Genomic DNA, 27,877 nt, shown 5'->3' on the forward strand with positions numbered 1-27,877 from the left:
ATTACTTGCCTTGCCCCGGGTGCTGACAACCCACGCTACGCCACTGACCCAAACTAAAGGTGTGTGGGGGTTTATAATTGCCAGTTGGGAAGACAAACTCCATATCAAATCGGCCATCATTTTTTAACTGCCTGAACCGGAATTTAGGGATGCACTTGTTACACCTCAGCCTCAAAGCAAAGATCACCGACCTTTTCCCAACAGTACACACCTGCCTGTAGCCCTCTGGATGCTGTTGAAATCCTCCATCTTCCCCAGCCGTGGGTGGATGGGAGTTGTAGTCCAACAACATTTGGAAGGCCACTCAAAAAGGTCTACTCAAACACAGGAAACCACCTGTGCTTAAGCTGCATCCAGTGCAATCCCACCACTGGGATGACAATCCATATATTGTCATTTCTTATTAAATACTGTTTTCCAGCTTTGATCTACACTGGCTAAAAGAAAGATCAGGCTTTGTTTTAAGGTGGCATCATGTTCACAACCTAAGTCAGAGCACTGGGCTATCCAATTTTAGCATATGTGCTGTCGAAAAGAGCACAGGGCTATCTAGCTCAGTACTGCTTACACTGGCTGGCAGCAGGTCTCAAGAGGGATTTAGGGAGTAGTCTCACTGAGAACCAGTGTGGTGTAGTGGTTAAGAGCGGTAGACTCGTATTCTGGGGAACCAGGTTCGATTCCCTGCTCCTCCACATGCAGCTGCTGGGTGACCTTGGGCCAGTCACACTTCTTTGAAGTCTCTCAGCCCCACTCACCTCACAGAGTGTTTGTTGTGGGGCAGGAAGGGAAAGGAGAATGTTAGCCGCTTTGAGACTCCTTCAGATAGTGATAAAGCGGGATATCAAATCCAAACTCTTCTTCAACCAGCCCTACCTGGAGATGCCAGGGATTGAATCTGGGGACTTTTTGCATGGGGAGCATCTGAGGTGAGCTACACTCCAGAAATAAATGTCCCCAGAATACTCCCCAGAAATAAACGTCTCTGGAACAATCAGCTGCCTGCATTCAGTTTACTGCCACTTATTAGAGTTGGAGACGTTGTGCTTGATCGGTTAAAGATACTAGAGAAAAACATAACACAGGTTGACCAACAGTTCAGAATGTGCCTCAGCAACTGCGGAGGGAGAAATTGCAAACCATGCCCTGGTATCGGTTCCTGGGCGTGCACAGACACTGCAAATTAATTGTCTTCTGAGATTTAACTTCTCGAGCATCTTTAAAACAAAAACGAGCTAAGCCATTCCCCAAAGGCAGGTGATTATCTCAGCGTGAGAAAACGAGGAGACAAGCAGCGTCCGGGGCAAACAGATCCAGCTGGAGATCCTGGGGCGCATTTTCGGGGAGGCAAGTGGTAGCCGGGGAGGCTGACTCCTGAGTCAAGCGCCCACAGCCCAGGGCTGCCGGTTTCCAAGAGGGCGGAATGCGAATTGTATAAAGCGGGGGAACTGCCTCCGCTTTTACAAAGTGATTTTGGCCAATCAGCTTCCTCCCCAGAGCTCGCCTAATCCTGCCCAGGAGCGAATGGAGCTCAGTGGCGCGCCCGGCCGGGAGGAAGGAGGAGCGTGAATGCGGGGTTTTCCCCGGGTTTCCTCTCTCTCCGCGCGTGGTCCTTCGCAGGCGCGCCTTTGCTTTGGGGCTCCCAAAGAGAGGCCGAAGGAGCGTCCCTTTGGCAGCCGGGTGGTTTCTCCTGCCTTTGCGAGGGTAAGCCATTCAATTAATTACATATCCGATTTTTTTTAAAATACTGTGTGTGGACAGAATGCTTTTCGTTTCGGGAGATGGGCTGGGGAGCTTTTGCCGAGATCCTTCGTAAAAGGCAGCAACTTGATCGGAAGTTTTTTCCTGGGTTTTTCACATCGCAGCAGGAAAACACGATAGGAACTTCATATAAAGTTTTATTTCGAAACTTCCGAGCACGTTCCTGCGCTCCGCCCCACCCCATGAGTTTTTCGGAAAGGGTGACTATTAACGGAGCCTGAAACGCTGCAAATAGTTCACGAGGTCAGCCTATTGTCTAGGATTTTTCCCCTTTCACGCCTTTGGAAAAAGAGGGTCCCTTTTATGGCCTCGTTTGGGCTCCTTTCTCCTTTGGATGCGCGGGACCATTAACTTTTAAATTCCCGAAAGTAGGTGTGGTAATTGACTCGCTCGTTCCGGTAAGAGTTATTCGCAGCTGAATCGAGTGCCTTTCTGGGTTTGCTTTTGCAATCGCCATTCCTCTTACTCTTCCCGTTTTGAAAAGGAAGAGATCTCCCGCAAAAAAAAAACTCTTAAATGCAACTGCAGGGACTTTTACCTCTACCCACGACTGATCTTTCACCTCGTTTTGCACATTCTCGCGTCAGACACTCCCGGCTTTGTGTGGTTGCGGGTGTTCCCTCCCGGCAAAAAACGAGCCGATCTAGCTGCCTGTGGCTTCTGGCGAAAATTGCAACGTCGACCCCAAAGGCACAGAGAGGCGCCGCCTCCTCCTTCTTCCTCCAGCCTTAGGGAACGAGACCGATCCCCCCGCATGGGGGGTTTAGTAAGAAACTTTTGCACAGCCGGGTCTCCGCAGAAGGCCCTCCCCCTGCCCTCTGCTTTTCATTTGAATTGCCTGTTGTGCAAATCTTGCTTTTTTCCCCACCCGCCAACACTTAATGGGAAGGCGAGTGCGCTTTCAAGCTTCCTTGCTTAGGCAATCCGACGCATTCTCATTTCTGCGTCGTTGGGGCTATTATGCTTTGCAAGCTACCCGGAGCGGGCTAGTTTCTCCCACGCCCCCAACTAAGAGGGCAGGGCGGGGATTTCGCCTCTTCCTCGTTTAGCATTTTATTTTTTGGAGGGGAGGTGGGATGGGAGTGGGAGCAAAGAAACAAAAGACTTCCCACAGTAACAGTTTTAATCCTTTGCAGCAAAATCGACAAGAGTCCTGGGGCACTGGAGAGAAAGCAACAGAGTCCATTGTGGCATCTGCTTTTGTAAGCCAGAGTCCCATACAGCGCCATTAAAAAAAGAAAAGAAATCGCTGGTCTTTTTAGACGACCTGTGGAGTTTCCATAGTAGTGTCTTGTTTGGTTTGGGAGGAGGAGTTTCTCCCTTCGTTTGCACGGTGGATGGAATTTGCTGGTTCCTTTGGCAGCCTCTGCTGTCCCCTGCAGGTGGGATCCCAAATGGATCGCATGACCCTCCCCCCTCTTGTAATCTTTTAAATTGCACAGAGACTTTTAATCTGTCGGAGGTTCGAGCCCCGCCTTGGGCGAAAAATTCCTGCATTTCAGGGGGTTGGACTGGATTATCTCCATGTTCCCTTCCAACTCTACAATTCTATGACTCTCTTGAGAGAGGATCTAGGTAGCCTGTATGTTCTGCAGCAACATATGAAGAGGTTACTGTAGCACATCCACTCCCACCTTGGGGCTCTCCGAGTCAGTTTTTTTAAAGAGCAACAACACTGCAATTCCTTCCAACAGTTCGACTTCATCCCCAAAGGTTCCTGAGACAGGTGGATGCTAACCTACTACTCCCACTGGCTTCGGGTTGATAGGAGCTGCAGCCCAATACATCTGGAGGGTGCCAGGTTGCAGTCTGTCTGCTAATAATAATAATAATTTATTATTTACCGTATTTTTTGCTCTATAAGACTCACTTTTTCCCTCCTAAAAAGTAAGGGGAAATGTGTGTGCGTCTTATGGAGCGAATGTAGGCTGCACAGCTAACCCAGAAGCCAGAACAGCAAGAGGGATCGCTGCTTTCACTGCGCAGCGATCCCTCTTGCTGTTCTGGATTCTGAGATTCAGAATATATATTTTTCTTGTTTTCCTCCTCCAAAAACTAGGTGCGTCTTGTGGTCTGGTGCGTCTTATGGAGCGAAAAATACGGTATACCCTGCCCATCTGGCTGAGTTTCCCCAGCCACTCTGGGCAGCTCCCAATCAAGTATTAAAAACAATACAGCGTTAAATATTAAAAACTTCCCTAAACAGGACTGCCTTCAGATGTCTTTTAAAGATAGGATAGCTACTTATTTCCTTCACATCTGAAGGGAGGGTGTTCCACAGGGCGGGTGCCACTACCGAGAAGGCCCTCGGCGCTGGATCTCAGTGTCCAGGCTGAACGATGGAGGTGGAGACGCTCCTTCAGGGCTTGCAGACTAAAAATGGGTAACCATCCTTCTAACTTAGCTTTGCAATTAGGGGAGTGTAGGTAACACCTGTCCTTTAGTTGTAGCAGCTGATGAGAAGGGACGAGGCCTTGCCTAGCTCTGCTTTAGGCTGTTTACACAAGAGATGTTTCAATTAAGGGCTTTTTTTTCTTTCACTTCTCTTTGCTATCTCCCATACCTGTAATTGAAAAGTTAATTGGCTGGAGTATACAGCTGGGTATTTGTTACTTTCATTATTATTGTTATTTTTTTGCTGTTTTCCACACCTGTAATTGAAAAGTTAATTGGCTGGAGTGTACATGAAAGTCTACAATTTGTTGTTTGCGAGTGAATTACGGGACCTGTGAGGAGAGGGGTGGGGAAAACATTTTGAGCGCTGGTAAGCCTCTGCTAACTTTGTCAATCTGAATTTACTAGAGGCCTTTTTCTTTTCTTTTCTTTTTTGTTTTCACAGGCATTTCTCAAGTTGTAAAAAAACACACCCATTAAGCCTCTTCCGTCCCCTCACTCCTGTTGCTAATGGAGGCCGATGACTCAGAATATGATTTTGTGCCTATCCTGAGAACAAAAATTTCCATAGTGTGTGTTAATATGGTTGAGGGCCTATAGGGAAGTTTATGCTAAAAAAAAAAGGTACTTTGCTGATTTATTGACAGTCAGCTTGTGGAACAACATGAAGAGCTTCCTGGAGTGATGGTGGAAGCGAGTGGTTCCTCTGCATTCCATGCCTGTGAAGGCATCAGTAGATCAAGCCCAGGAATATCTCTGAGGCTTTCCAAGGAGAGGGTGACATTGAGCTTTGAGAACCACTGGCAGCGATTATAACATTGCAGCAGCCTTCCTCAAACTGGTCCTCTCCATAATGTTGGACTACAACTCCCATCACTCCTGACCATTGGCTATTGTGGTTGGGACTGATGGGAGCTGCAGTCTCAACATTTGCAAAGCTAAGCAGGCTCTGGTATGGTTTCAAACCGTGCCTTCATTTTTGTTTTTATTATGTATTTTGTGTTTTTGTATTGTGGTTTATATGTTGTAACTGCCCTGAGACCTGCGGGTATAGAGTGGCATGCAAATTTAATAAATAATAATACATAATTTTTTAAAAACTTGATGTGTTGAGGTTCGTGAATTGCAGGGGGGTGGACTAGACAACGCTTGGGTGCTTTCCAACTACAGTTCTATGACCAGTGGGTGGGCGGGCACCAAGTTGTAGAAGGCTGCATGAGAGGGAAGAGCTGTAGTTCTCTGGTAGAGTACATGTTTTGCAAATAAAAAAGTTCCCGGTTCAATGCCAGGGATTGCCTGGTAGGGCTGGGAAAGACCCCTTGCTTGGAGAGTTGTTGCTGGATGGTGGTTTAAGAAAACCTCCTCTATTCTTAACACTGCTAAAGGCAAGGGTATTTATTGTATATACAAAATGGAATATGTGCAAATAATTCCCTGAGGTGGTGATAAGCAGGGATATATACGCTGATATGATAGCAGAAGTGCAAAATAACTTGCATTATACTTGGAACAGGTTGTAACAAAGCAGTTTATGGCAACATCCAGCCTCTGTACCATGAATGGGTAGACACTGTATTTAGAAGGCGAAATGTGCATTCAAATCTAATTCTCGATAGGTCTCTTATTAAGTCACTGTTGCTTCCATTCCCAGTTGTTACAGCTGTATAGTAAAAATCACTCAAGAGATGACTAAGATAAATATTGTTGTGCTGCCCTGCATTTGATGGGATATGATGGGTTCTAAAGATGTTCTGCATGTGGCGTTAATTTTTTATACGTACCCTGCCTGTCTGAGTTTCCCCAGCCATTCTGGGCGGCTTACAGCACATATGAAAACATAGCAAAGTTCCGTGTTTCTCAGCATTGTATATTTCTCATGCCAACAAAATTAGCCTCAGCTATTGGTAAGAAGAAACAAGCTAATGTGTACATTTAAGCAGCTGCTTTTATTAAGAACGCGGCTACAGACTTTTGTTGTACGGTGTTGAATATAGAGCTTAGGGCTTGTGGTAATCACTGCTTGCAAAATTAGTTCATTTCCTATAGTAGCCATCTGTTTATGGCAGACGCAGACACCTCCCCTCCACCAGTGTTTCCTGCTCTTAAACTTCCTTTATGTATCTGTCACTAAATTAGCCGACTGAGTGACGTGAGCATGAATGGTTAAAGAGCTCAAAGGTTGAGGGGAGAGCAGAACGTGGAAAAAATGTGAAGGTCGCTGATCTTTTGTCTAAAATGCTGTAAGTACGTGGTCTACACAGTTCCTATTATATTGTGTGTCAGCTGCAGTGTTGTCAAATGTAAAGGTGCAGTTTGGAACATTTTTTGTTAGAGATAACCCCATAGATGGAGGCTGCCTTGTTGTTGTTGTTGTTGTTGTTCAGACACCTGCCCCCACCATCTCCAATCCTCCCTTTATTTCATTGGTGCTGATAGCATTAAAGATTATTCTGATTATTTGGGTGGGTCTTTGTGTGTGTGTTCTGCTTAGTACTGTGCTATCTTGACTAAAAGCACATCTATGTTCATATCAACTTAATTATCATGGTATTCCCACAAAAAATCTTCGAATTATGGTATGGTGAGGTGGCGCGGCTGAGATTAGTCCTCTCCCCTTGCATAACTACATTTCCCATGAGTTTTCTGGGGAAGAGAATAGCTGTTGCATCAGTTTAAGTCTATGTGTAGCTTTGCTTTGGCTTAAGCATAATGGCAGTGGGAACATCTTGCCTTGATAAGAGTCCCATGTAGTTACGCCTTCAAAAAATGTTTCCCGTATACCATTATCTCTCTGCTCTATCCTCCTATGTTGTAGCTTCGCTAAGAGATTTGGTGTGGTGTGGTAATAAGAAGCTCTCTTGCTCATTGAGTAAGATAAAGGGAACCTGGGCGATGCTTCTGCATTCCCAGTACAAAAGATAGTGGCTAAACAACTGCATTTAACACAGAGTGGGAACCTGTGGCTCTAGCTGCTGCTAGACTGCAGCTCTCATCCTTCCTTGATCATTGGCCATGCTGCTCGGGGCTGATATGAACTGGAATCCAATAGTATCTGGAGGACCACATGTTCCTCATCCCTGGCTTAGTCGATCTGGAATCCAGTCCTTGCATGGCCACGGATGTGCCGCATTGATTTTAAGTATTTGTTCCTAGGCTGTAGATTACAGATTTCATGAGTATAGCAGTGACCTCCTTGCATGCAGCTGTTAAGAGGAAGCAAAGTGTGCACTCCTAATGGGGTGGCAAGGGATGGACTTTGCATCTCTGTAAGGAGCATGGCATGGAAAAGAGACTGCAGACTTTCCTTGCAAGAAATCCCCATCATAGAGATGAAAGATACTGTTATGAATTGGTTGGTTCACCCCATAATTCCTGGATTTAGTAAAAGTTCAAATTAATCAAGGTTTGATTAAACTTTGGGAAAGCCCTTGGATTTAGTTATGCTGAGGAGCCAAGCCACCTCGCCAGAGTCAGGTGGATGGGCCATTAGTGGAGGACAAAATAGGTGATGGTCCATCAAGGAAACCACCAGCCCAGACACTGAGGTCCAGCTCTGAGGGTCTTCAGATGGTTCCCTCCCTGCGAGAAGTGAAGCTACAGGGAAGCAGGCAGAGGGCCTTCTTGGTAGTGGTGCCCGCCCTGTGGAACGCCCTCCCATCAGATGTCAAGGAAATAAACAACTCTCTGACTTTTACAAGACATCTGAAGGCAGCCCTGTTTAGGGAAGTTTTTAATGTTTGATGTTTTACTATGCTTTTAATTCTGTTGGGAGCCGCTCAGAGTGGCTGGGGAAACCCAGCCAGATGGGTGCAGGTTAAATAATAAATCATCATAGGACAAGACTGCCAGGCAAGGGTGACTGGGGCCCCGGGGCCCTTCTTTGCTGGGTACTAGTGGGATGACAGGCTGGAACTAAGAGACACAGCGGATGGCTTTTTGCTGTCCTTTGGATTTAATGCTGCCGTTAAGGGGGAAGCCAGACCCTCTTAGGATGTGAATGCTCCACAATCCCTCCACCCAGGTGCAGGTTGCATATATGTGTAAATAAAACCATATGAAACCATAGTCTCTGTAGTGCCACATTGTCCCCAAAGGGAACACAAATCCTGGGAAGCATGCCTGCAACCCCTGGAATCTCGCACTGCTTGTGGAGATTGGGGTGGTGTGTAATTATATTTTCTCTTCTGCCTGTATTGGAAAGGAGAAGAAAGCAAGTCTCAAGCTGCACTGTATGCTTGACATTGGGTTATGAACAGCATGGAGCTGGGTGCATCAGGAACTATCTAGCTATGTAATTGGTAGCTGCCACTTGTTTTGTGGATTGAAAACTTTTGGTATAATTAACTGTTCCTTGCATTCCGAAGCTACGGATGATCAGCCTCCCCACCCCACAATCTTAGAAAATGAATCAATGAAAATTGACCTTGGTTGCTGGGCAACTTTCTGTTCTCAAATGGAATTGGGCTGAATTCCCTTTGGGGACAGGTATGCAAACTAAAAAGGCCTCTTAAGTAATTGTTGGGTGGCTTGTCTTAAAGCCAGCTTGGTATGCTGCATCTACAGTTCAATCGTTTTCAGTATGCATATTTCCTGTAGGCCGGCACACACAACAATTTCTACATAATTCCAGCCTGCTCTTCCCTACTCATGAACACACTGCTGCATATGATGAAACTCATGTGTGAAACAGTCTTTGGAGGATTCTTCATATTGGCATGGCTATCTGACATTGCATCCTACATGCTGGCTGCTTTTTGCATGTCATGGTAAGCCATGTTTTATGGCTTACTAAGAACGCACAGATTGCTCACACCTGACTCCTCCCTGCTTGTAAGCAGATGCAACAAACCCCAATCCTTGGATCCTGTGTCCAAATTGGGGGGGGGGGGGAGAGAGATGATGCTTCGCTCTAAATAAACCATGACCTAAAGCCAAGGTTTGTTCTTGGCTTACCAATTGTTCATCGGAATGACAGTGTGTTTGAATGAAACGGGTCACAATTCCTGGCTTGGACATAACAGGTAAACCAGGGATTGTTGCTGGGTGATCATTCTTGCTAGCAGGGAGGATTGAAGGAATCTGTGTATTCATGGCAGCCCACTAACCATGGCTTGCTGTGATATGCAAATATTACCAGTCTCTTAATTGCAGCCTCCACAGAGACTCGCAGGTCTGCTTCTGCTTTGGTCAGCAATGCACGCAAATCCATCCTCCAAATTTTCAATTTACAGAGAACTCAGTCTTATGTCTGTCTGAGCTATGGAACAGGGAGAAACCTGAGGCACTAAGAGATTCTCCATTCTCCTCTCCTGGCCTAGATAACTGTTCTAGTTACAAACTGGATAAGTGAATGACCTTTACAAAAACTAATGCGTGCTCTAAGTGCAGCAAATGACAGAAGCGAAAGTAAGCCTATTGTTGTACAAGTAGCTCCAGATATCAAGTTGTGCGCCTATACACTATAGTGTGCTCTAGAGTTTTTAAAACACCTAAGTTTTTAAACAGTCTTGAGTTTTTAAAATAAAAAAATTCCTTCCAGTAGTACCTTAAAGACCAACTAAGTTAGTTCTTGGTATGAGCTTTCGTGTGCATGCACACTTCTTCAGATACACTGAAACAGAAGTTGCCAGATCCTTCTATATAGTGAGAAGGTGGGGAGGGGTATTACTCAGAAGGGTGGTGGGAATGGGAGATTGGCAGATAGCTGAGATGAGCCTGTTGACGACTCTTAACGACTGCAATAGGTCTTACAGGAAAAGGCAAGGGGTGAGAAGGTGAAAAATGGCTTAGTCATGTATAATGAGATAAGAATCCAATGTCTCTGTTCAGACCAGGTCTCTCCATGGTTTTGAGTTTGGTAATGAGTTGCAATGAGTTGAGTTTTTAAAACACCTAAAAGCTATTTGCCAAGTAATGCTACCTAGTGTAAGTTTGATTGTAATGTAGTTTTGTTTTTCAGGCTTTGCATTGAGTCAGTCTGTTGGTCCAACCGGTCCAGTAGTATCTACTGGCAATAACTCTTGGGTAGAAGTCTTGCAGCTGAATGTTGGGATGATTCAGGACAGGTCCATGAAAGCACTTCTCCATTCAGAGCATGGTTAAACTATGGAACTCCTTCTCCCAGGAGGCAGTCACCAACCTGAATGGCTTTAAAGAGGATTAGACAAATTCATGGAGGAGAGGGCACTCAAAGACTGTTGGCTACCATGTCTACCAAGCTCTGCCTCCACAGCTTGAAGTAATAATGCTTTTGGAGACCCATGGAACAGGATGCCAGACAAGATGTGCTATTGGCTCCATCCAATATTGGCTTTATTTATTTTTTGATTTTTTTTATTTATTAAAGATTTCTTAGTTTACTTTTGTACAGCCATACCTCATGTTACATTTGCTTCAAGTTGCGTCCCACTGCAGCCCGGAAGTACCGGAAAGGGTTACTTCCGGGTTTTGCCACTCGTGCATGCGCAGACGCACAAAATGACATCATGCGCAGAAGCGGCAAATTGCGACCCGCACAGATGCGGGTTGCGTTCTTTTCAGGTTGCGAACGGGCCTCTGGAACGGATCCCGTTCGCAACCAGAGGTACCACTGTACGTGCATTGTCTCTTTTTCCAGGTTGTGTTTTCTACAGATCAGTTTCGTTTGATGTGAGACATTAGTGGTTCAATATTGTCTCTTTCTTGACACCTAACTGATCCTTCTAACTGGAGGTGCTGTGTTTCATCCCTGCTTGCAAAGCTCTAAAACTGAGCTATGGGAGGCGCATAGGATGCTTTGTTTGTCAATTAACTGGCTGCGTGTGCTTTTTGTTCCAAAGCTGTAGTTCTAAGAAAAAGTCTGGCCAGCAGCCTTCATTTAATGCCCCTGGGGGGGGGGGGGACCCAAGGCCTGTAACTGGCTGGTATCATTGAGCTTCATTTGATGTCCAGGGTGAGTGAATCTGCTGTTTTCCACAGGCAGTTTGTTCTGAGCTAAGGCACCAGTGAAGTACTCTGTAGGCCAGAAGACACAAGCTAGGTGAAGGCCGGATCAATATAATCTGAAGGAACCAAGATGTTGAGGGCTTGCAAGTTTCAATGTGCTGTAAAAGCTGAGCTCCGCACACAGCAGTGGGTTTATGCGAGCAGCTTGGTATGTAACAATGGGTGTTAACACTGACTAATTTTTTCCTGTGACCATCACATGCTCATGTAAAAATAAGTACTGAGGAGTGAAGCTAGGACTGGTTGAGTAATGCTTCTATAGATGGCTAAATAGGTTTTCTGTGCCTTGAGGAAACCATTTCTGACCCTGTAAGGTCCTTTGTTGTGGGTTGTATGCCCGTACTCTTAAAGCTTTGCGCTTAAACATGGTAGTGGGACAGTGCGAGCCAGGGCTCAGTGACAACTGATCTTGGTAAATGGAATAATCCATACTGTTTGGGGGGTGTGGTGTATTGATTTGAGAAAGCTATTTCACTTGGGTAAAAGGCACCACCAAATTTGACGCCCTAGGTTAAGGACACTGGCAGAGCTTGCTCTGGATTAAGCCAGCATTCCATCTAGAGTAGCATCCTGTTCTCACAGTGGCCAGGCCAGGTGCCCATGGGAAGACTCCAGGCAGGACCTGAGTACGACAGCTCTCTCCCCACTTGTGAAGTCCTGAGTCTTCCAACATTCAGCTTCGCTAGATGGCCCTGAATTCTAGTGTTAGGGGAGAGGGAGGAAAACTTTTTGGTGTCCAGGGCAGCTGTCTACCAGCTCCATCAGGTATGCAGGCTGAGACCCTACCTGCCCACGAACTGTCTCACCAGAGTGGTGCATGCTCTGGTTATCTCCCGCTTGGGACTACTGCAACGTGCTCTGTGTGAGGTTACCTTTGAACGTGACTCCGAAACTGCAATTAATCCAGAATGCGGCAGCTAGACTGGTGACTGGGAGCGGCCGCCAAGACCACTTAACACCGATCTTGAAAGACCTACATTGGCTCCCAGTACGTTTCTGAGCACAATTCAAAGTGTTGGTGCTGACCTTTAAAGCCCTAAATGGCCTTGGCCCAGTATACCTGAAGGAGAGTCTCCACCCCCATCGTTCAACCCGGACACTGAGGTCCAGCTCCGAGGGCCTTCTCGGTGGTGGCACCCGGCCTGTGGAACGTCCTCCTATCAGATGGCAAGGAAATAAACAACTCTCTGACATTTAGAAGACATCTGAAGTCAGCCCTGTTTACAGAAGTTTTTAATGAATGATGTTTTAATGTATTTTTAATCTTTTGTTGGAAGCCGCCCAGAGTGGCTGGGGAAACCCAGCCAGATGGGTGGTGTATAAATAATAAATTATTATTATTATTATTACTACTACTACTACTACTATTATTATTTACTACTATTATTACTATTATTATTATATTTTCTGTCTGCTTTTTTGCACACCATGCATAATTTTATACCCCGCTAAACACTTGCTTTTTCTCTAAATGGAAAAAGGCACAAATACTGTAACCTTTCCTCGTAAGAGTTGCTACAGACCACAGCAATCATTTTGATTGCCCTTTTCTAAACCTTTTCCAGGTCTGCAGTATCGTTTTTGTAGTGAAACAGTTAGAACGGCACACAGTATTCCGAGTGTGGTCCCAGCATAAGAAATCCTAATGATCCCTAGCATGGATTTTGCCCTTTTTCACACTGATGCACACAGGGTCAACATCTTAACTGAATTATCTGCTGTGGCCTGAAGCCCTGTAGGCAATACTACACTAGTAGGACAGATGGTCTTGATTCAATGTAAGACAGCTCTTTCTGTTCTTATCCTGTGTGTGTGTGTGTGTGTGTATATATATATATATATATATATATATATATATATATATATATATATAAACCTAGGGTAATTGAATAAATGATTTAGGTCCAAAATATCTGAAATACTTTCCCTGTCCATTTTCTCAGAGGTTAAGGTCTGCATAGGGGGCTTTCCTTGTGCCCCGCACCCCCCAATTGTGGAGGGCATCTAGCATTTTCATGGAATTGTAGAGTTGGAAGGGGAACCAGAGGGTCATCTAGTCTAACCCCCTTCGGTGCAGGAATCTTTGCATTGTACAGCTTTCACCATATGCTGAAATGCACCTCTTCACCCTGGCCTTTTGAAAGTTAAGGTGTTTTGTGGGACGCACCCCTTTAGCTGAATCTGTACTGACCTGTTCCATTTGGAACTGTTTCACTTGAAGCCCACCTTCGAACCAGGGAATAAATTTCATAAATGAGTAAAATAAAATGATTCTTTTTTTAACAACCAGTGACAGGTTGGAAGCCGCCTGAAAACCACAGTGTGCTGAGTGGTTTTATGGGGAGCCAGATGCATGTGCACATCCTGTTTCTGTTAGCACATTTCTATGCTATCCTATCCATGTACAAACGGTGTAGTGTATATAGAGGGGGTATATACTTTCTGCTGCTTACCCTGGCAGAATGGGGAGGTGTCTTTTGTGTGGCTAATGTGTGAGAGACACACAGAGACGACCCTGGGATGGGGTTGCTGACATTAGAAACCTGAAAACTATAAATTATATTGCAACGTTTTTCGTCTGAAGACACTTTTGAAGTGAAGGTGTCAAATAAAACACTATGGAATCTAGTTTTCTGTGTTAAACCATTCAGCATGAATTTGTTAATTTCTTAAATTTATATCCAGGCTTTCTTCTGTTGTGGAACCCAAGACACCACATGTCGTGATCCAGGCAGTCTCCCATCCAGGCACTGACCAGACTCTGACCTGCTTACCATTAACAAGGTGGTTGCCTCATTTGCCTTCAGATTACGCTCTGGGGCAAAGTCTAGCTTCCAGGCTTGCATTGCACATTTTCATACAAGAGTAATATGCAAACCAGCTTGCATGGTAACCCCACTCAGGTACGCAGTTACACAGTCAGTAGGTGACTGCTTGGGCAAATTGGGAGAAGCATCCAGAAAGGTCAAATAGGGGGTGGGTAATATTCCATTCCCTAAGATGTATACAGTGGTGCCCCGCAAGACGAATGCCTCGCAAGACGGAAAACTCGCTAGACGAAAGAGTTTTCCGTTTTGGAGGTGCTTCGCAAAACGAATTTCCTATGGGCTTGCTTCGCAAGACGACAATGTCTTGCGAGTTCCTGCGGGTTTTTTTCCCCTTCCCCCCTTTTTCTAAGCTGCTAATCCGCTTATCAGCTGATCCGATAAGCCGCTAATAGCGCTAATCCGTCAATGGGCTTGCTTCGCAAGACGAAAAAACCGCTAGACGAAGAGAATCACAGAACAGTTTCTTTTCGTCTTGCAAGGCACCACTGTAAAAGGTTGCATATCGAGGGCACAAAAATGCATCAGTCAAGGGTGTGAGGATGAAAACTGATAGTTTTAAAGGTTATAGGGAGTGCAAGGGAGGAAGTGAAGCCTTTTCAAATCGGAGTTGCTTCCTGGAATTGCACATTGTGTGCCTTTTGGGCTTTCTACACTTACGCTTTAAAAGACTTTAAAAACCACTTCTACCTTGACAGTTTTCTCATGGTTTCCTTCATGTGTCATTACATTACTATTCCATTAATCCACCTGGATGCAAGGCACGCTGTCTGAGCGAGGCTTCAGAAATTGTTACATACAGAAGCTTTCCATGCCCTGACACTTGCGTAACTCTTGCATGACACAGTGCATTTGCAAAGACTACAAAGCTCAGCCCGATACTTAATGAAATATTGTAATTTTGATCAGAGGGTGTATTTTTTTGTGATTGAAGTACAACTTGTACCAAAGGGATGTTTGTAATGGACTAGAAACTGGGCGTGTGTACATATTTAATTAAAAAGCCCTTTAACTATAACTGGAATCCGAACACCTGGGGGGGGGGGAAATCTTTGTTTTTGGCAATAAAGTATGCGCTTAAGTGTAAGCACTGAAAATATTTTAACAAGAAATAGTGAATGTGCATTCCTGTAGAACTTTCATATTTCTGATTTAAGCATTTTCACTATTCTTTCTCTCTATTTAAAGAACAGCTTATACAACTCCTGCAAGAAAAAGAGCGTTCTCCAATAAATGCCACTAGGATGGCATTCTGAACACTTTAAATATTAGAGCCCTCTGTTTGCTATTGTGTCATCCTTGGAGGAATGGTGGAGATTAAAAAGTACCAGCATTTCTAACTTTGTTTTGAATTGATGCAAGTAGTCCAAACTGATAATCGTTTATACCTCTCCTGGGGATAAATGGGCAAGCTGCCTTGAGTGCCTAGAGGGAGAATCCTGGATTAGGTAAGATCTTTAGTCTGATCTAGTAGGGCAGTTCTTACATTTTAAAAAAAGACTATTTACTTGTTGCCAGAAGAAAATCTGAGCAAACCTTTTGTCATTACGCCTCTCCATTTCCTTCTCTGCCTCCTGGTCCCCCCAAACCCTCCATGCACGTTTAGTTACCCTCAACAAGTTTCATGGTCAGAAAGCTTATCTTCCAGCCCAATCTCCCCTGCTGCATTGCGAGTATAAATATGGGAGAATCCTAGGTATACCATCACGAGTTATTTGGAGAGCTGCTGAGATCCCAGTGTTGGGATTATTTGGGCCTTCCAAGATGCATTGTTATTGGGCATGAGAAGTAAAATCACAATGGATTTTGTGCTTATTAATGTCCTACTTTGCTGGCACTAGTCATCAGCATGACTTGTAGTGTGGAGATGCGCCATTTTGGGGAAGGATGTAAAAACCACGAGTGCTTGAGTAGAAGTATACCACAACAGTAGCATGCAGCTGAAATAACTGGTACTTGCCTGCGCTGTGTTAAGAAGGGAATCTGACAGTGGTTTTCAAACAGTGTTCTGAGATACAGATAGGTAGCCGTGTTGGTCTGCCATAGTCAAAATAAAAAAGTTCCTTCCAGTAGCACCTTAAAGACCAACTAAGTTAGTTCTTGGTATGAGCTTTCGTGTGCATGCACACTTCTTCAGATACACAGTGTTCTGAGATGTGCTAGATCTGAGGCCCTGAAGGCTTGGCCAGTGCCCCACAAGAACTGAATATGCTCCCTAGCCCACAACATTCCCCTAAATCTTCTGAGAATTGTAGGGGTTTGTTGGCAGAAAAAATTGGGTGGGGGTGAGCATCACTGGAAGATGAACTTGTTTAATTAATTAGCAACTGGGATAAGAATAGAGTTACCCTGGCAATCCAGATAGATTGGGCAAAATAACGTTGCTTCTCTTTCCGCCCCAGCCCCCCAATAACTTAGGGCTGCTTTCTAGCATTTATTTTTTTTAGCATGCAGGCTGAAACGATCCTTGTTGAGGCAGTTGCTGAGTGTTTCATTTGTTTGTGTAATTTTATGTAACTAAAATAATAGAGCTTGACTCGTGCTGCGGAAAGTGCTGATTTCAACTGTGTTAAAAAAAAACTGCTTCTGCAGCTTTTCTCCCTCCTGTTGCACACCACAAGCTGCAAACCTTGGCTACGGCTGTCCAAGTTGTTAATCATAGCACAGGCCATCTACCAGGAAAAAAAACCAAACGGTTCCCTTTCCGCTACGAGTGTAAATACCATGTGCTGGTTGTGTTCAGCTGGAGCACCTCAAGACTGCTTCAGGCCAGCTGCATCTCACATGATGCCTGAATTTCTTTGAACCGAGACAAAGATCCTGTACTCCTCTTACTATAAATCTGAAATTATAAGGCATTTAGGCTGTTGCAAGTTCTGCAAGCAATTCCCTTTCTTGCTAAACCTCTACCGAGGAATGGTTAAATAACAGCTGTGATGAATATTATTTAGAATATAATGCTTGTCTGTTATGGGTTGGCCAGCCACGGTTTAATTAAACTACAGTGGTGCCCCGCAAGACGAAAAGAATCCGTTCTGTGATTCTCTTCGTCTAGCGGTTTTTTCGTCTTGCGAAGCAAGCCCATTGAAGGATTAGCGCTTTTAGCGGCTTATCTGCTGATCAGATCGGCTGATAAACGGCTTAGCGGCTTAGAAAAAGGGGGGTGGAGGGGAAAAAACCAGCAGGAACTCGCAAGACATTGTCGTCTTGCGAAGCAAGCCCATAGGAAATTTGTTTTGCGAAGCACCTCCAAAACGGAAAACTCTTTCGTCTAGCGAGTTTTCCGTCTTGCGAGGCACCACTGTACTTCACAGATAACGTTCCAAACAACTACAGGAATTTGTGAGTTACTTGTGAGAGGAGACCAAGCTGAACTCTTTAATTTGGCCTAGAGTTGTGGTTCCCAATGTTGGGCACACACCCAACAGGGGGGCAATTCGTGAATGAGTTAGACCAAGTTAATGGCCTTTTAGGCTTCCTCCACGTGAACAGGAGTTCACTTTTTGAATATTAAGTATTATGGGGATTTTAGAGATGCTTAGGTGGGGCATGGCAAAAAAAAAGAAAGTTGGAAACCAGAGATGCCTGGCTGTAAGCCTGCCCTGCTTCTACATGGAATATGCACTCTAATGCAAAATACAGTAGTTGCTGTGCATTGCTTTTAAATTCAAAATTGTGTTTCTAGCCACCATGAGGCTGAGAGTTCTGCAGCTTTGGCTTATAGGAAGACAGGCTTTCCCCCTGTATTTCTTTCTAGTTTTGTTTCTCCTGTCACAAAGGGCTCTTTCACATTGCCTCAGGTTTTGGGGAAGAGTAATACAGGTGTGGATTCCTGCTTCACCACATTACCAAGCCACAGTGCGGTCAGTGACTCGCAGGTTGTTTCAGTTGGTAGTCATGAGCTTCACTTGACGGGACAGTGGTTACACTCGTACAATGCTGTTTTGCATGACTTCTGCTTTCATATTTGTTAAGGGGCTTTTGTGGTTTTTTGGGCAGGGGGATCGGAGTCCTGATCATGAGATATATTCAAAGTCAAAGTGGTTTAAAACACTGAGAGGGCAGAGGAATAGAGTCCCCTGTCTATCTTGTCTATCTCACACACAGGCACACTCACTCTGAAATGGTAGTTAGGGCCTCTCATGGACCCAAATGGAGACCAAAAGTAGCTTTAACTGGACCCTAGCAAACAGATTATAGTGAAACTGCTATTTCAGAGGTGACTGCTTTATTAAATTTCTGGCCTTGTGACGTAGCGATTAGGGTGATTAGCAATAAAGTTAGCATGGTGCTTTATAGATTTTATTTTTCAAGTCGTCACAGCACAGTGCTTTATGCTTCATTTGGGAAAAACTGGGTAGTGATAGAGATCAGATCTTGCATTGTGGAGAATGAGTGAAGAAAATGCTTGCCTGCCTGCCTTGTGATTACCTTCAGGTGTGGTAATAAAAGGCTCTTGTTTTTGTGGGCGGTGGCGGCTATGAACATGCTTCCTGTGTCTGAACAAATGCTGCTTTTTTGAAGAGCTAGTGCATGCAGTGGAGATGGAAGAAAGGCCTGAGATTCAAATTTCACGTTTCTTTCCCCTCCCCCACTTGGACTTTTTATGGAAGCAGGCAGGCGACTGTTTCTGCTCAGAAAGCGTCATGGCCGCCTAGCCCTCCTCACTGAAGTGCGTCTCTCCTCAGGCAGCCTGAGGGAAATTTAGGAGAGACGGGGGCATTGCTGTCACCTTTTTGCCCCCTAGGCCACGGCCACTGTCCCCAGTCCTCACACAGAAGGCTGGCTTTTATATGTGCCTTTTAAACAACCAAATCTCCTGCTAGCCATTGGCTTCAAATGGTATCTTACAGCTGCACCCTGGGCAAAGAAAGAGTTCCTTGCTTACCACACGGAGCTTTCTGCTTTTAGGTATTCTGTTTTTTAATTAGTTAATCTTGCACAAGACAGCCCCAAACAACCAGACAGACAGGTCCCCCAACACACATAAGTACATTAAAACCAAAAGGAAAAATTAATAAAAGCATCCCTGCCCACACAGGTTAACAGCCCTGCTGCCTTCAGATAAATTCATTTTAGGCAACCCATTTGGGACTCCACACAACAGATTTTGATCCTAATAGGCCTGGGAAGGGATGAATTTTCCTAGGAGGTCACAGTTGGGGGGACAGTTGCCCCCTGTTGAAGCACAGGGCGTCTGATTTGGGGGAGCAGAGGGCTGGCTGAAGACAGCACAGGTGTTTAGCTCCATTTATGACCTCCATTGCATCCAAACATACAGACAGTGTTTGTAATTAAACAGCAAACTATGGCACAAACAAAAACCACGTTCTTTCTCAGTACAAGGCCATTTTTAATGCTTCGTGACCAGAAACCTAAGTACTTCTGCTGGTTTCTGCAAGTTCTGGATCTACTAAATCTCGTTTTAATGACTCAACCGCTTCAATTGAGACAATTGAAGATTTTTTTTATGCAGCCTTATGAAAGATGCTATTCCTTTCTTTTCCTTGTAAACATCTGCTTGAGGCCATCTTCCCGCCCCCTCCTCAGATTTAAGTCCTGTACTGAAGAAGCTTTTATGGGTGCATGCTGAATAGGATAGCAGAGTACCTGACACATGGATATTTTAATTTCTAGAGTGCCTGTTAATATGTCCACGGGTAGAGAAATACTACTTGCATTTTTCCATCATGCTGTCAGGTTTCCCTTAAAATTACACATACACTCAAATAGGCCTGGATGATACATCAACATTTTTATCACCCAGGACTGGTATGAGGAGCAGACAGCGATGTTGGCTTCACTCAGCTGTATATCGCTGGTGAAACCGCCATCCCACTCTGCCCTCATACTGCGCAGAGGGAAAAATTTGGTATATTGCCAGATTGCGATGTTTGGCTGGTGATGTTAAAAAGCTGGTATCGCCGAGCCCTACACTCAAAACACCATGTAAGGCTGAATACTGGCAAAGAAATGTACATACCTGGAATACCTCGTTTTTCATTGTCTCAACATTGTCAGAATATCATTTTAAAAGGATACTACATGTCTTTTTCGTGAAAGTGGTGTAAACTGGTCTTGTAAATTAGCAAAGAATGAATAAGCTTGGGCAAGCTGCTAGTTCTGCTCCCCCTATCTGCAATATTGGATAATACTGACTTGCCATGGAGAACAATTAAGAATTAATGAGAATTTGTCTGAAGTGAACCATTGAACTTCAATATAAATGTTCTGTAGTGCGATGAAATTCTGTGTACTTGATTGCTGCATATCAGATAGTCAAGAACTTATGACTGCAGCAGTCTGATGTTTGACTCCCCAATTTCCATCAACCCCAGCCAGCGTGGCCGGCGGTCAGGTATGATGTAAGTTGTAGTCTAGCAAGATTTGGACGACCACAAGTTCCCCACCCCTGGTTTCTGTAATGGCATGGAATTCAGCCATGCATCGGGAAGTGCTAGTATCTGTTTGATACAAATAAGTCCAAAATTTGAGTAATTATCCTTCACTTGTTGTGTTTTTGTATTTTTAGGGGTCTTCTATGGGATTATAAATGTAATTTAAAATGTAATAACATTTGGCTAAAGTATTTTCTTTCCTATATTTTGCAGATGTCTTAAGCCGTAAAAGAACAAATGCAAGGTAATTCTTCGATCAGCTAAAGATGCAGCAGAGCAAAGACTATATTCAGCAAGTGCTGTTGTCCAGACTCTACTTCACACCTTCCATTCCAGCAAAACAACTTTTGAAGCAAGATGACTTATAAAAATTGGTGTATGAGGATTTTATTAAGGCTGCTGTCCAAAATAAATATTCATCTACGATGAACACTTCCCCTGAAGGAGAGACTGTGAACTCTTTTGCGAAAACAAGAACTCTGTTTAAAAATAAAGATCCTTAACTGTAGTTGGACATAAGAAGAGTGCATCAGAATGTACATTAATCATAGAAGAGTAAGAAAATGCCAATTTGTACAGCTGTTTGCCACTTGTTTTGTGCTGTCTCTCATGGTTTTTTGGGGACCACTTGACAATAGTATTGTGAGCCACATGAAGTCTTACTCTTATAGATACCTCATAAATAGCTATGATTTTGTGAATGAAAGCTTATCTATCAGTAAGGACTTGGATAGGGTAGCAGGCTGTCAATACTTGATCAACCACAAGGAGAAATGTCAAAAGCAAGATGTTCTGCTGCTGCTGCTTGTGAAGTCTTCACCTGAGAACCGTCACCGGAGAGACTCTATTCGGAAAACATGGGGTAATGAAAGGTACGTCCGTTACTATCTTCAGGCCAACATAAAGACCCTGTTTGTGTTGGGGCAGCCAAGAAACCTTACAGACAGAGACTATATGCAAATGAGGCTTCAAACAGAAGACAAGTTTTACGGCGACCTGATTCAAGGAGACTTCTTAGATACTTTCTACAACCTTACCCACAAATTACTCATGCAGTTTAGCTGGGTAAATAAGTTCTGTCCTCACGCCAAGTTTGTTATGTCAGCAGATGATGACATTTTCATCCACATGCCAAATCTTGTTGCATACCTCCAAAATCTAGCACAAGTTGGTGTTCAGAATTTTTGGATTGGGCGTGTCCATCGTGGAGCACCTCCCGTAAGAGACAAGAAAAGCAAATACTACGTTTCCTATGAAATGTATCCCTGGCCTGCGTATCCGGATTACACAGCAGGAGCTGCGTATGTAATATCGAGTGACGTAGCAGCTAAAGTATATGCAGCCTCGCAGACTCTTAATTCAAGCCTTTACATCGATGATGTTTTCATGGGTCTCTGTGCCAACAAAATGGGAATTGAACCACAACACCATCCCTTTTTTTCTGGGGAAGGGAAGGCTCCATATCACCCATGCATTTACAACAAAATGATGACTTCTCATGGACATGTAGAAGACCTTCGCTACCTTTGGAAGCAGGCTACGGATCCAAAAGTGAAAAACATTTCCTCTGGAGTTTTGGGTAAAATATATTGTAGAATTGTTAATGTTATGCTTCTTTGCAGATTAGACTATCAGGACACATATCCCTGTGTTGCTGCATTTTCCTAATACTTGAATAGACTTGTTGAGCCAAAAATCTGAAATCTCCAGCTCTTTTCTCCCTTGACACAAGAAAAATGAACATAAAATATTATGTGAAAACTTTAAATGTGAATGTTTGCCTATATCCCACACTAATCTAATGGCTTCAACAAAGTTTTCTTGGCTCTATTGAACCATTTGCTCCCATATGTTAGAGTGTATTTGTCCAAGAGACTTAAAGAACTGGCTAGATATTACTGAAAACTGTATGTTTACACTTCCAATTCTAAACTAGCTGTAATTACCATATGGAATTGAATTTGGAAATCAGATTATTTGAAAACCATGTACATCTTCTGTTTATAATACGATTTGGAAAGAGCAGGTAAAGTAGGCAGCTCAGATAAATGCAATGATGAAAGTATTGATGTACTAGTTAAATAATGTTTTCTCCCCCACTCCAATGCACAGTCACATGTTGATTGTATGTCTTATCAATCCAATGGCACTATGCCTGTTACCACTACATCACAGTCCATCACAGTGATAATTCAGTCCTAACTTTAGAAACCTTGATCCTATACAAGTGGTGCTCATGCTGGCTTCAAGCACTGGTTCAAATGAATCCTGAAAAACTTCATCTCTATTTCAAAATTTTGTAAAACAACTTAAAAAAATGTAAAATCTTGCAACCGAAGCACTGATCTCTGAACAAAAAAAACCACACTTAATTATTCTTCGCCTCCCAGTTGGTCTTCACTGCAAATATATTTTCATCCTGTTCACTTCTGTTAAACTTAATCAGCAGGAGACACTGTTTTATCTGAAAGTGTAGGATTACACAGCACAAGAGTGGCTTCTAAAGTTCAGAAAGGTGTAAAACACACGAATCCATGTCAGCTACTTGCATGAGTAAATTCCCTACCAATTCATGTTTTAAGGGACTTTGCAATCAATCTATGAATCCGAAATAGAAAATGCATAAGTTCTGCTAGTGCAAGAACTTTTGCCCGCAGAAATGGACTCTCCCTCCCTCTCCTCTCTGCCCCCTAAATATGTTGTAAGAGTTCCCTCAAACTTCTGGAGCAAATTTGGGGGACATGGGGAAAGAAGAGGGAGTGGAAGCTGTTTCTTAGTTGTATGCTGTCCTGTTTTACAGCAGGGATGGGGAACCTCTGACTCTCCAGATATGGGACTACAACTCCCATCATCCCTAACCATTGGCCATGCCAGTTGGAACACAGCTGATGAAAGTTGTAGTTCAACAACATCTGGAGGGGCACAGGTTCCCCCGTGCTGTTTTACAGGGTGGGTTGGAACTGAATTTATTTGCTTGCACCTACCATGCTGCATAAGGTTCTAGGCAAAAGGGTTTGCATAGTTTGGGGAGGGGAGAATCTTGGCCGTCTCTCCTCATCGCCCTGTTCCCCCAGGCTACTGGCTTTGCTTTAAAATCAAAATTGCATACAATGTAGAGCTAATGGAACATGGATTTTTATTGGTGTTTAATTTCTATATTGCTATAACCAGTTTCAAACAGACATCCCATTGACAGCTAGCTTAATGCCACCCAATAACAGTCGAAATATGCTTAAGAGTTTGGGTCTTGTTAGCAGGCCTTTGCTTTGTCTGAAGTGCTAGTCCAGTGACCACAATGCTCAAGTGACCACAAGATTTAAGGCCTAATGTATAGCTAGCACCTAAAACTTATGTTGACTGTTGGAAGTGCTGTATGTGTTTTGTGTTTTACAGCAGGTATGTTCTGCTTTTAAAAGTATTTATTAGCTAGCTTTAAAGGGACATGGAGATGGTTTCGTACTACTTTAGCTTGCAGAAGAATGTGTAACAATTTAAAGAAGTCATGAAGGCACTCTTTCCAGGAAAAGAGAGCTCGACATTTTCTTATCCTTCTGGGTTCTGAACATTGACTGTCTTTATATATTTGAAACTGGAAATTCTTGAGTTTGCCAGTGCTCCAGATGCAAGGTTGTTAGACTTTTATTTTTCCACTTCACAGGTAAAATTGCTTCAGCCTGAATGGTAACTTCGGGTACTAGTTTTGACACTGTTGCACAAAAGTGTTTATTTAAAGCAATTACTTGTTTGGTTTGCAGCTATTTGATATGATTTTTTTTATTACAGAAATGACTATTTATTCGTGACACTTTTGCTCTGTATCACATTTTGTAAAATACTTGTTTTCAATAAACAATTTTGTGTTATTTTGTAAATGTGTTCTACTTTGATATCTGAAGTCACTGAGGATACAATCTTAAGGCTCCATCTGCTGGGATGAGCAGAATTGGGAGCCAGCGGATCTCTGGCCCACCTGGAAGGTCACCATCTTACGGTAACTCCAACAACCTGGTTTAGCAGAAGATAGGCTGGGGTATGTCCCAGATTAGCTAGCGTTTTAAACCAGGGGTCGGCAAGGTTTATCTTGCCTGGGCCAGAACGGTCCTGCGGAGATCCCTCCGTGGGCCGGATCGCGTGCGTGCCCACAATTTTCAGCATCTGTCTCTGTGCAGACGTGATTTTCAGCATCTGTGTCTGCGCAGACGCGACTTCTGGCGCCACGGAAGCGAGTCCCCGCGCCACGCCAGTTTAGCGCAGTGTGTGAGTGGGCAACTCGGTTCGGGGGCGGCTTGTGGGCTGGTCAAACGACCTCCACGGGCCGCTTCTGGCCCATGGGCCTTAGGTTGCTGACCCCTGCTTTAAACCAGCATAAGCCCTGAAAAGGGGTATGGCAATGATGGGATCCTAAGGCCATTCAGCATAATCAACAAGTTGGGAACACAGTTTAAGTTAAGCTGGTTTAAAGGCATAGATAGAGTAACTCAATCTATTTAAAGGCTTGCTTTCCCCCTGGCAAGTTCCAATCTTCCACTGAATTGTGCACATCCCTAAAGTCTTCACGTATCCGGATATACACTTTCCAGCAGACTGGAAAGTGTATATCAAAACAATGTCTGGGCCCTTTCACTTGGTCCTGTTGCAGAAATGTGACCTTTAGTGAGAGATTATCTTACTTCCTGGTTTAGGAAATTGCACTCCAGAATGGTGGTGGGAGAAAGATCTGGTTTCCATCTCTCAAATGGAATTAACCATTAACCACCTTTACAGTGTAAGCTACCAGTCCGCTGCGCAAAGGCAAAGAGATGTTTTTTACTAATAATGTGTAGAATTTACCAAATCTAGATGTGTTAAACTTCAAAATTAAACCTCTCCCACCCTTACTTGCATGCAAGAGTTTTTGCAGTGTGCTTTGTGCAATACTAAATGTCACAAATACCAGAGGAACGTCATTTGAAAAACCATTTCATATTTGTTTATGACAGAGTTTATTATTTTACTATTTTCTTACATGCTAAGTAAAAGTGAAACTTAACTGTCCCAAGAGAGGATGAGGGAAGACGAGCAAAACACCACTATGCAGGAATTTGTTCAGGCTCATCTATGTAGCACTGAGCCATGGTTTACCATTACAAGCAAATGTAGCTAATGCATACAGTCCTTTTCATTTGCTCCTTCTACAGGTGCTTTCAACTCCCTGCCTTAACTCTAGAGACCGGTGGACAGTGTTACCCTATTTTGAGTGCGGAAGCTTGTTATTCAAGGCATTAAGAAAGTTTGTGAATACTCATTAAAAGGTCGTAAATGTCTGCTGGCAGAGCAGGTCTAAGTTATAACTCACAGTCTGTTGTATTGTAAATCTCCTGTTTGGGGGCCTTTGCAGAAAGGCGGCATATAAATGCAGTATATCAGCAAAACATGGGTTGCGATGCAAAAAATGTATTTTTTCTTTAAACTAATTATTTCTTCTGGTAGAAATTGGTTTCATCCTTACCTCCTCCTGGTGGAAAGATTTTCTTCACTTTCGCTCATCACTAAGACTCTGCTGGAACCTCCTTGACTTGCTTCATGCATTACTTCAATCTGGAAAATGAACACATAGCAGAGATGTCTGACTAAAGGCTTCTTTTCATCTACAATACTTTGCTCTATAATAATAACAGCCAGATAGCTGTCAGTAGTGGCTTGTTAGTGTGGTCTGTCTCCAGAACAGCCAGTATCTTGGAGACACACATGCTACAAAATTCCTGCTTAGTAGCATGTCCTATTCATGATGTAGATCAATAAGAAGTGATATGTATGCTGATAATACACTTTTGCTGCTGTGTGTACAATGATTTTCGTGCTGAAGAATTCTAGTGGAAAAGATTTCTAGTATCTGTAAGCTCATAGGAAGTTTTATATGAAGTCAGACTGTTGGTTCCTGTTCTGACAACTCTCAGTGGCTCTTTGGGATCTTGAGGAGAGTCACCACCTGTTTCTTGATCCTTTCTGCACTAGATTGATCTTGGTCAGTGTTTTTTTCTATGGCTGAGCTATGGCCCCTTCCCTGTTGCAGTTTTTATTATAGCCTAAAAAGACGTGGTTAAACCTGTCACCATCTTCCCATAGGCTGCTAAATGACCCAATTCTAAGTGCTGAATAAATTCAGTGTTGTTTTTTTAACAGATCTTAGAAACTTTCTTCTTGGATTTGGAATTTTAATTTCTACAGTTACTTGTTTTAGAGCTTTTCTTCATTTTCCACCGGAATTTATTTCTGTGGACTTCCTGCTTTCTAAGGTTTTCTTTCTTCACCTGTTCCCACTCCCTTCCCACGTCCTATTTTGAGCCAGAGAGACTGTGTTTTTTGCTGCTGTTCCCTTGCCTCAAGCCGCTTGCAAACAAGGGAAGCAGATCAGGGAAGCAGTGAGTGATTCCCGCTCATCAGCTGTTGTGTGGGGCAGAGCGGTAGCAGGAGGAGCGCCATGCGCCATTTTAGGGCACTTGGGAGACGTTTTTAACAACCTTTTAGAATTGACCTTGTCAACTGAATTCCACTCGCAAAATAGCAACAGTCTGTGGAAGAAGCCACAGACAGGAAACGTGGATTAGAACAATGAAGCTGATAAAGCAGCAGGAGACTCATAATTTATGGGTCTAAGTGTGATTGCCTCTTTGTTTACTGTGAGACAGTGATATTGAAAAATCACGCCCTGAAATTAAAATCTTTTAATGCTCTGAATGGGGGCAAGGAGAGATGGAAGCACCTTAGGACATTTTCAGAGTTTAAGACTCTGCCATCAATCTTTTTATCAAAAAGCTAGGCACTAAGCAAAAAATAGTGGGGGTAACTTGGTTTTTCTCGTTTGGAGACTGTACCCAAAGTAAGAAACTACCTTCCTACCTTAATTCCACCTTTCATCTTCTTTACACTTTTCTTTTTCGACAAGTCTGCTTCAGAGATGGATTTGGGAGGACTAGAAATTTCTACTGATTTCCTGTTGGCAGCTGAAATAAGACAAAAAGCCCCATATAGTATCAGAAAATGCAGCACTACCAGAAAAGTCCCCCCCCCCCCCATGAAACCAAGACCGTAGTGTTGGGTCACTTCAGAGCAGGGGTTTGTAATCTGCAGTCTGTGAACTTCATTTGGGTGGTCCGTGGCAGGGCAGGATTAAATATTACTATTGATTTTTAATTGCATTTAATTGCTGCTTTTATTTCTTACATTGTATTTTATATTGCCATTTGAACAGTCATTCATCCCAGCTGGTGAGAATGGAGCTTTTTAGAAGCTGCTGTAATTTTGGAACACATTAAATAAATATTGGTTCACCCATGTATGATCATTCAATCCAACCAAGTATGAGAGGCTCATTCTCATTAATGAGATGCTGGGAAGGTTGAAATTACCCACAGAGAAACAACATGGGAAATAACTGTTCCGCATGTGGATGAAACAACATAGTTACTATGAGAGTAGAAAAATGAACCAGCTATTGTTATTCCTGAACAGATAAGGGGTGAGAGGACACAGCTATAT

General features: G+C 43.6%; 2 protein-coding genes across 14 annotated transcripts in view; one reads left to right on the forward strand and one right to left on the reverse strand.

Moving 5' to 3' along the window:
- Positions 1 to 27,877, reverse strand: part of MCF2L2 (MCF.2 cell line derived transforming sequence-like 2) — a 231,571-nt gene that overhangs the window by 107,993 nt on the left and 95,701 nt on the right. For all 10 annotated transcript variants that reach the window (XM_083503907.1, XM_083503906.1, XM_083503914.1 and 7 more), the window contains 2 exons: positions 27,239 to 27,342; positions 25,848 to 25,936 (listed from right to left, as the gene is read on the reverse strand). In XM_083503907.1, the coding sequence (XP_083360033.1) occupies positions 25,848 to 25,936; positions 27,239 to 27,342 (193 nt within the window). The remainder of the gene's footprint in view (positions 1 to 25,847; positions 25,937 to 27,238; positions 27,343 to 27,877) is intronic.
- On the forward strand, positions 1,390 to 24,231 carry B3GNT5 (UDP-GlcNAc:betaGal beta-1,3-N-acetylglucosaminyltransferase 5). 4 transcript variants are annotated; one of them, XM_083504489.1, is made up of 2 exons: positions 1,390 to 1,701; positions 20,573 to 24,231. In XM_083504489.1, exon 2 carries the CDS (start codon positions 20,894 to 20,896, stop codon positions 22,025 to 22,027), a length of 1,134 nt encoding a protein of 377 aa, XP_083360615.1. In that variant the 5' UTR covers positions 1,390 to 1,701; positions 20,573 to 20,893; the 3' UTR covers positions 22,028 to 24,231. The 4 variants fall into 4 exon arrangements, with proteins under 4 accessions (XP_083360615.1, XP_083360618.1, XP_083360617.1 ...); XM_083504492.1 differs by lacking the exon at positions 1,390 to 1,701 and adding an exon at positions 6,370 to 6,392; XM_083504491.1 differs by lacking the exon at positions 1,390 to 1,701 and adding an exon at positions 17,860 to 18,398.

The sequence above is a fragment of the Podarcis liolepis genome (assembly GCF_965112155.1).
Source record: "Podarcis liolepis genome assembly, chromosome: 5".
In the NCBI taxonomy this organism is placed as follows: Eukaryota; Metazoa; Chordata; class Lepidosauria; order Squamata; family Lacertidae; genus Podarcis; species Podarcis liolepis.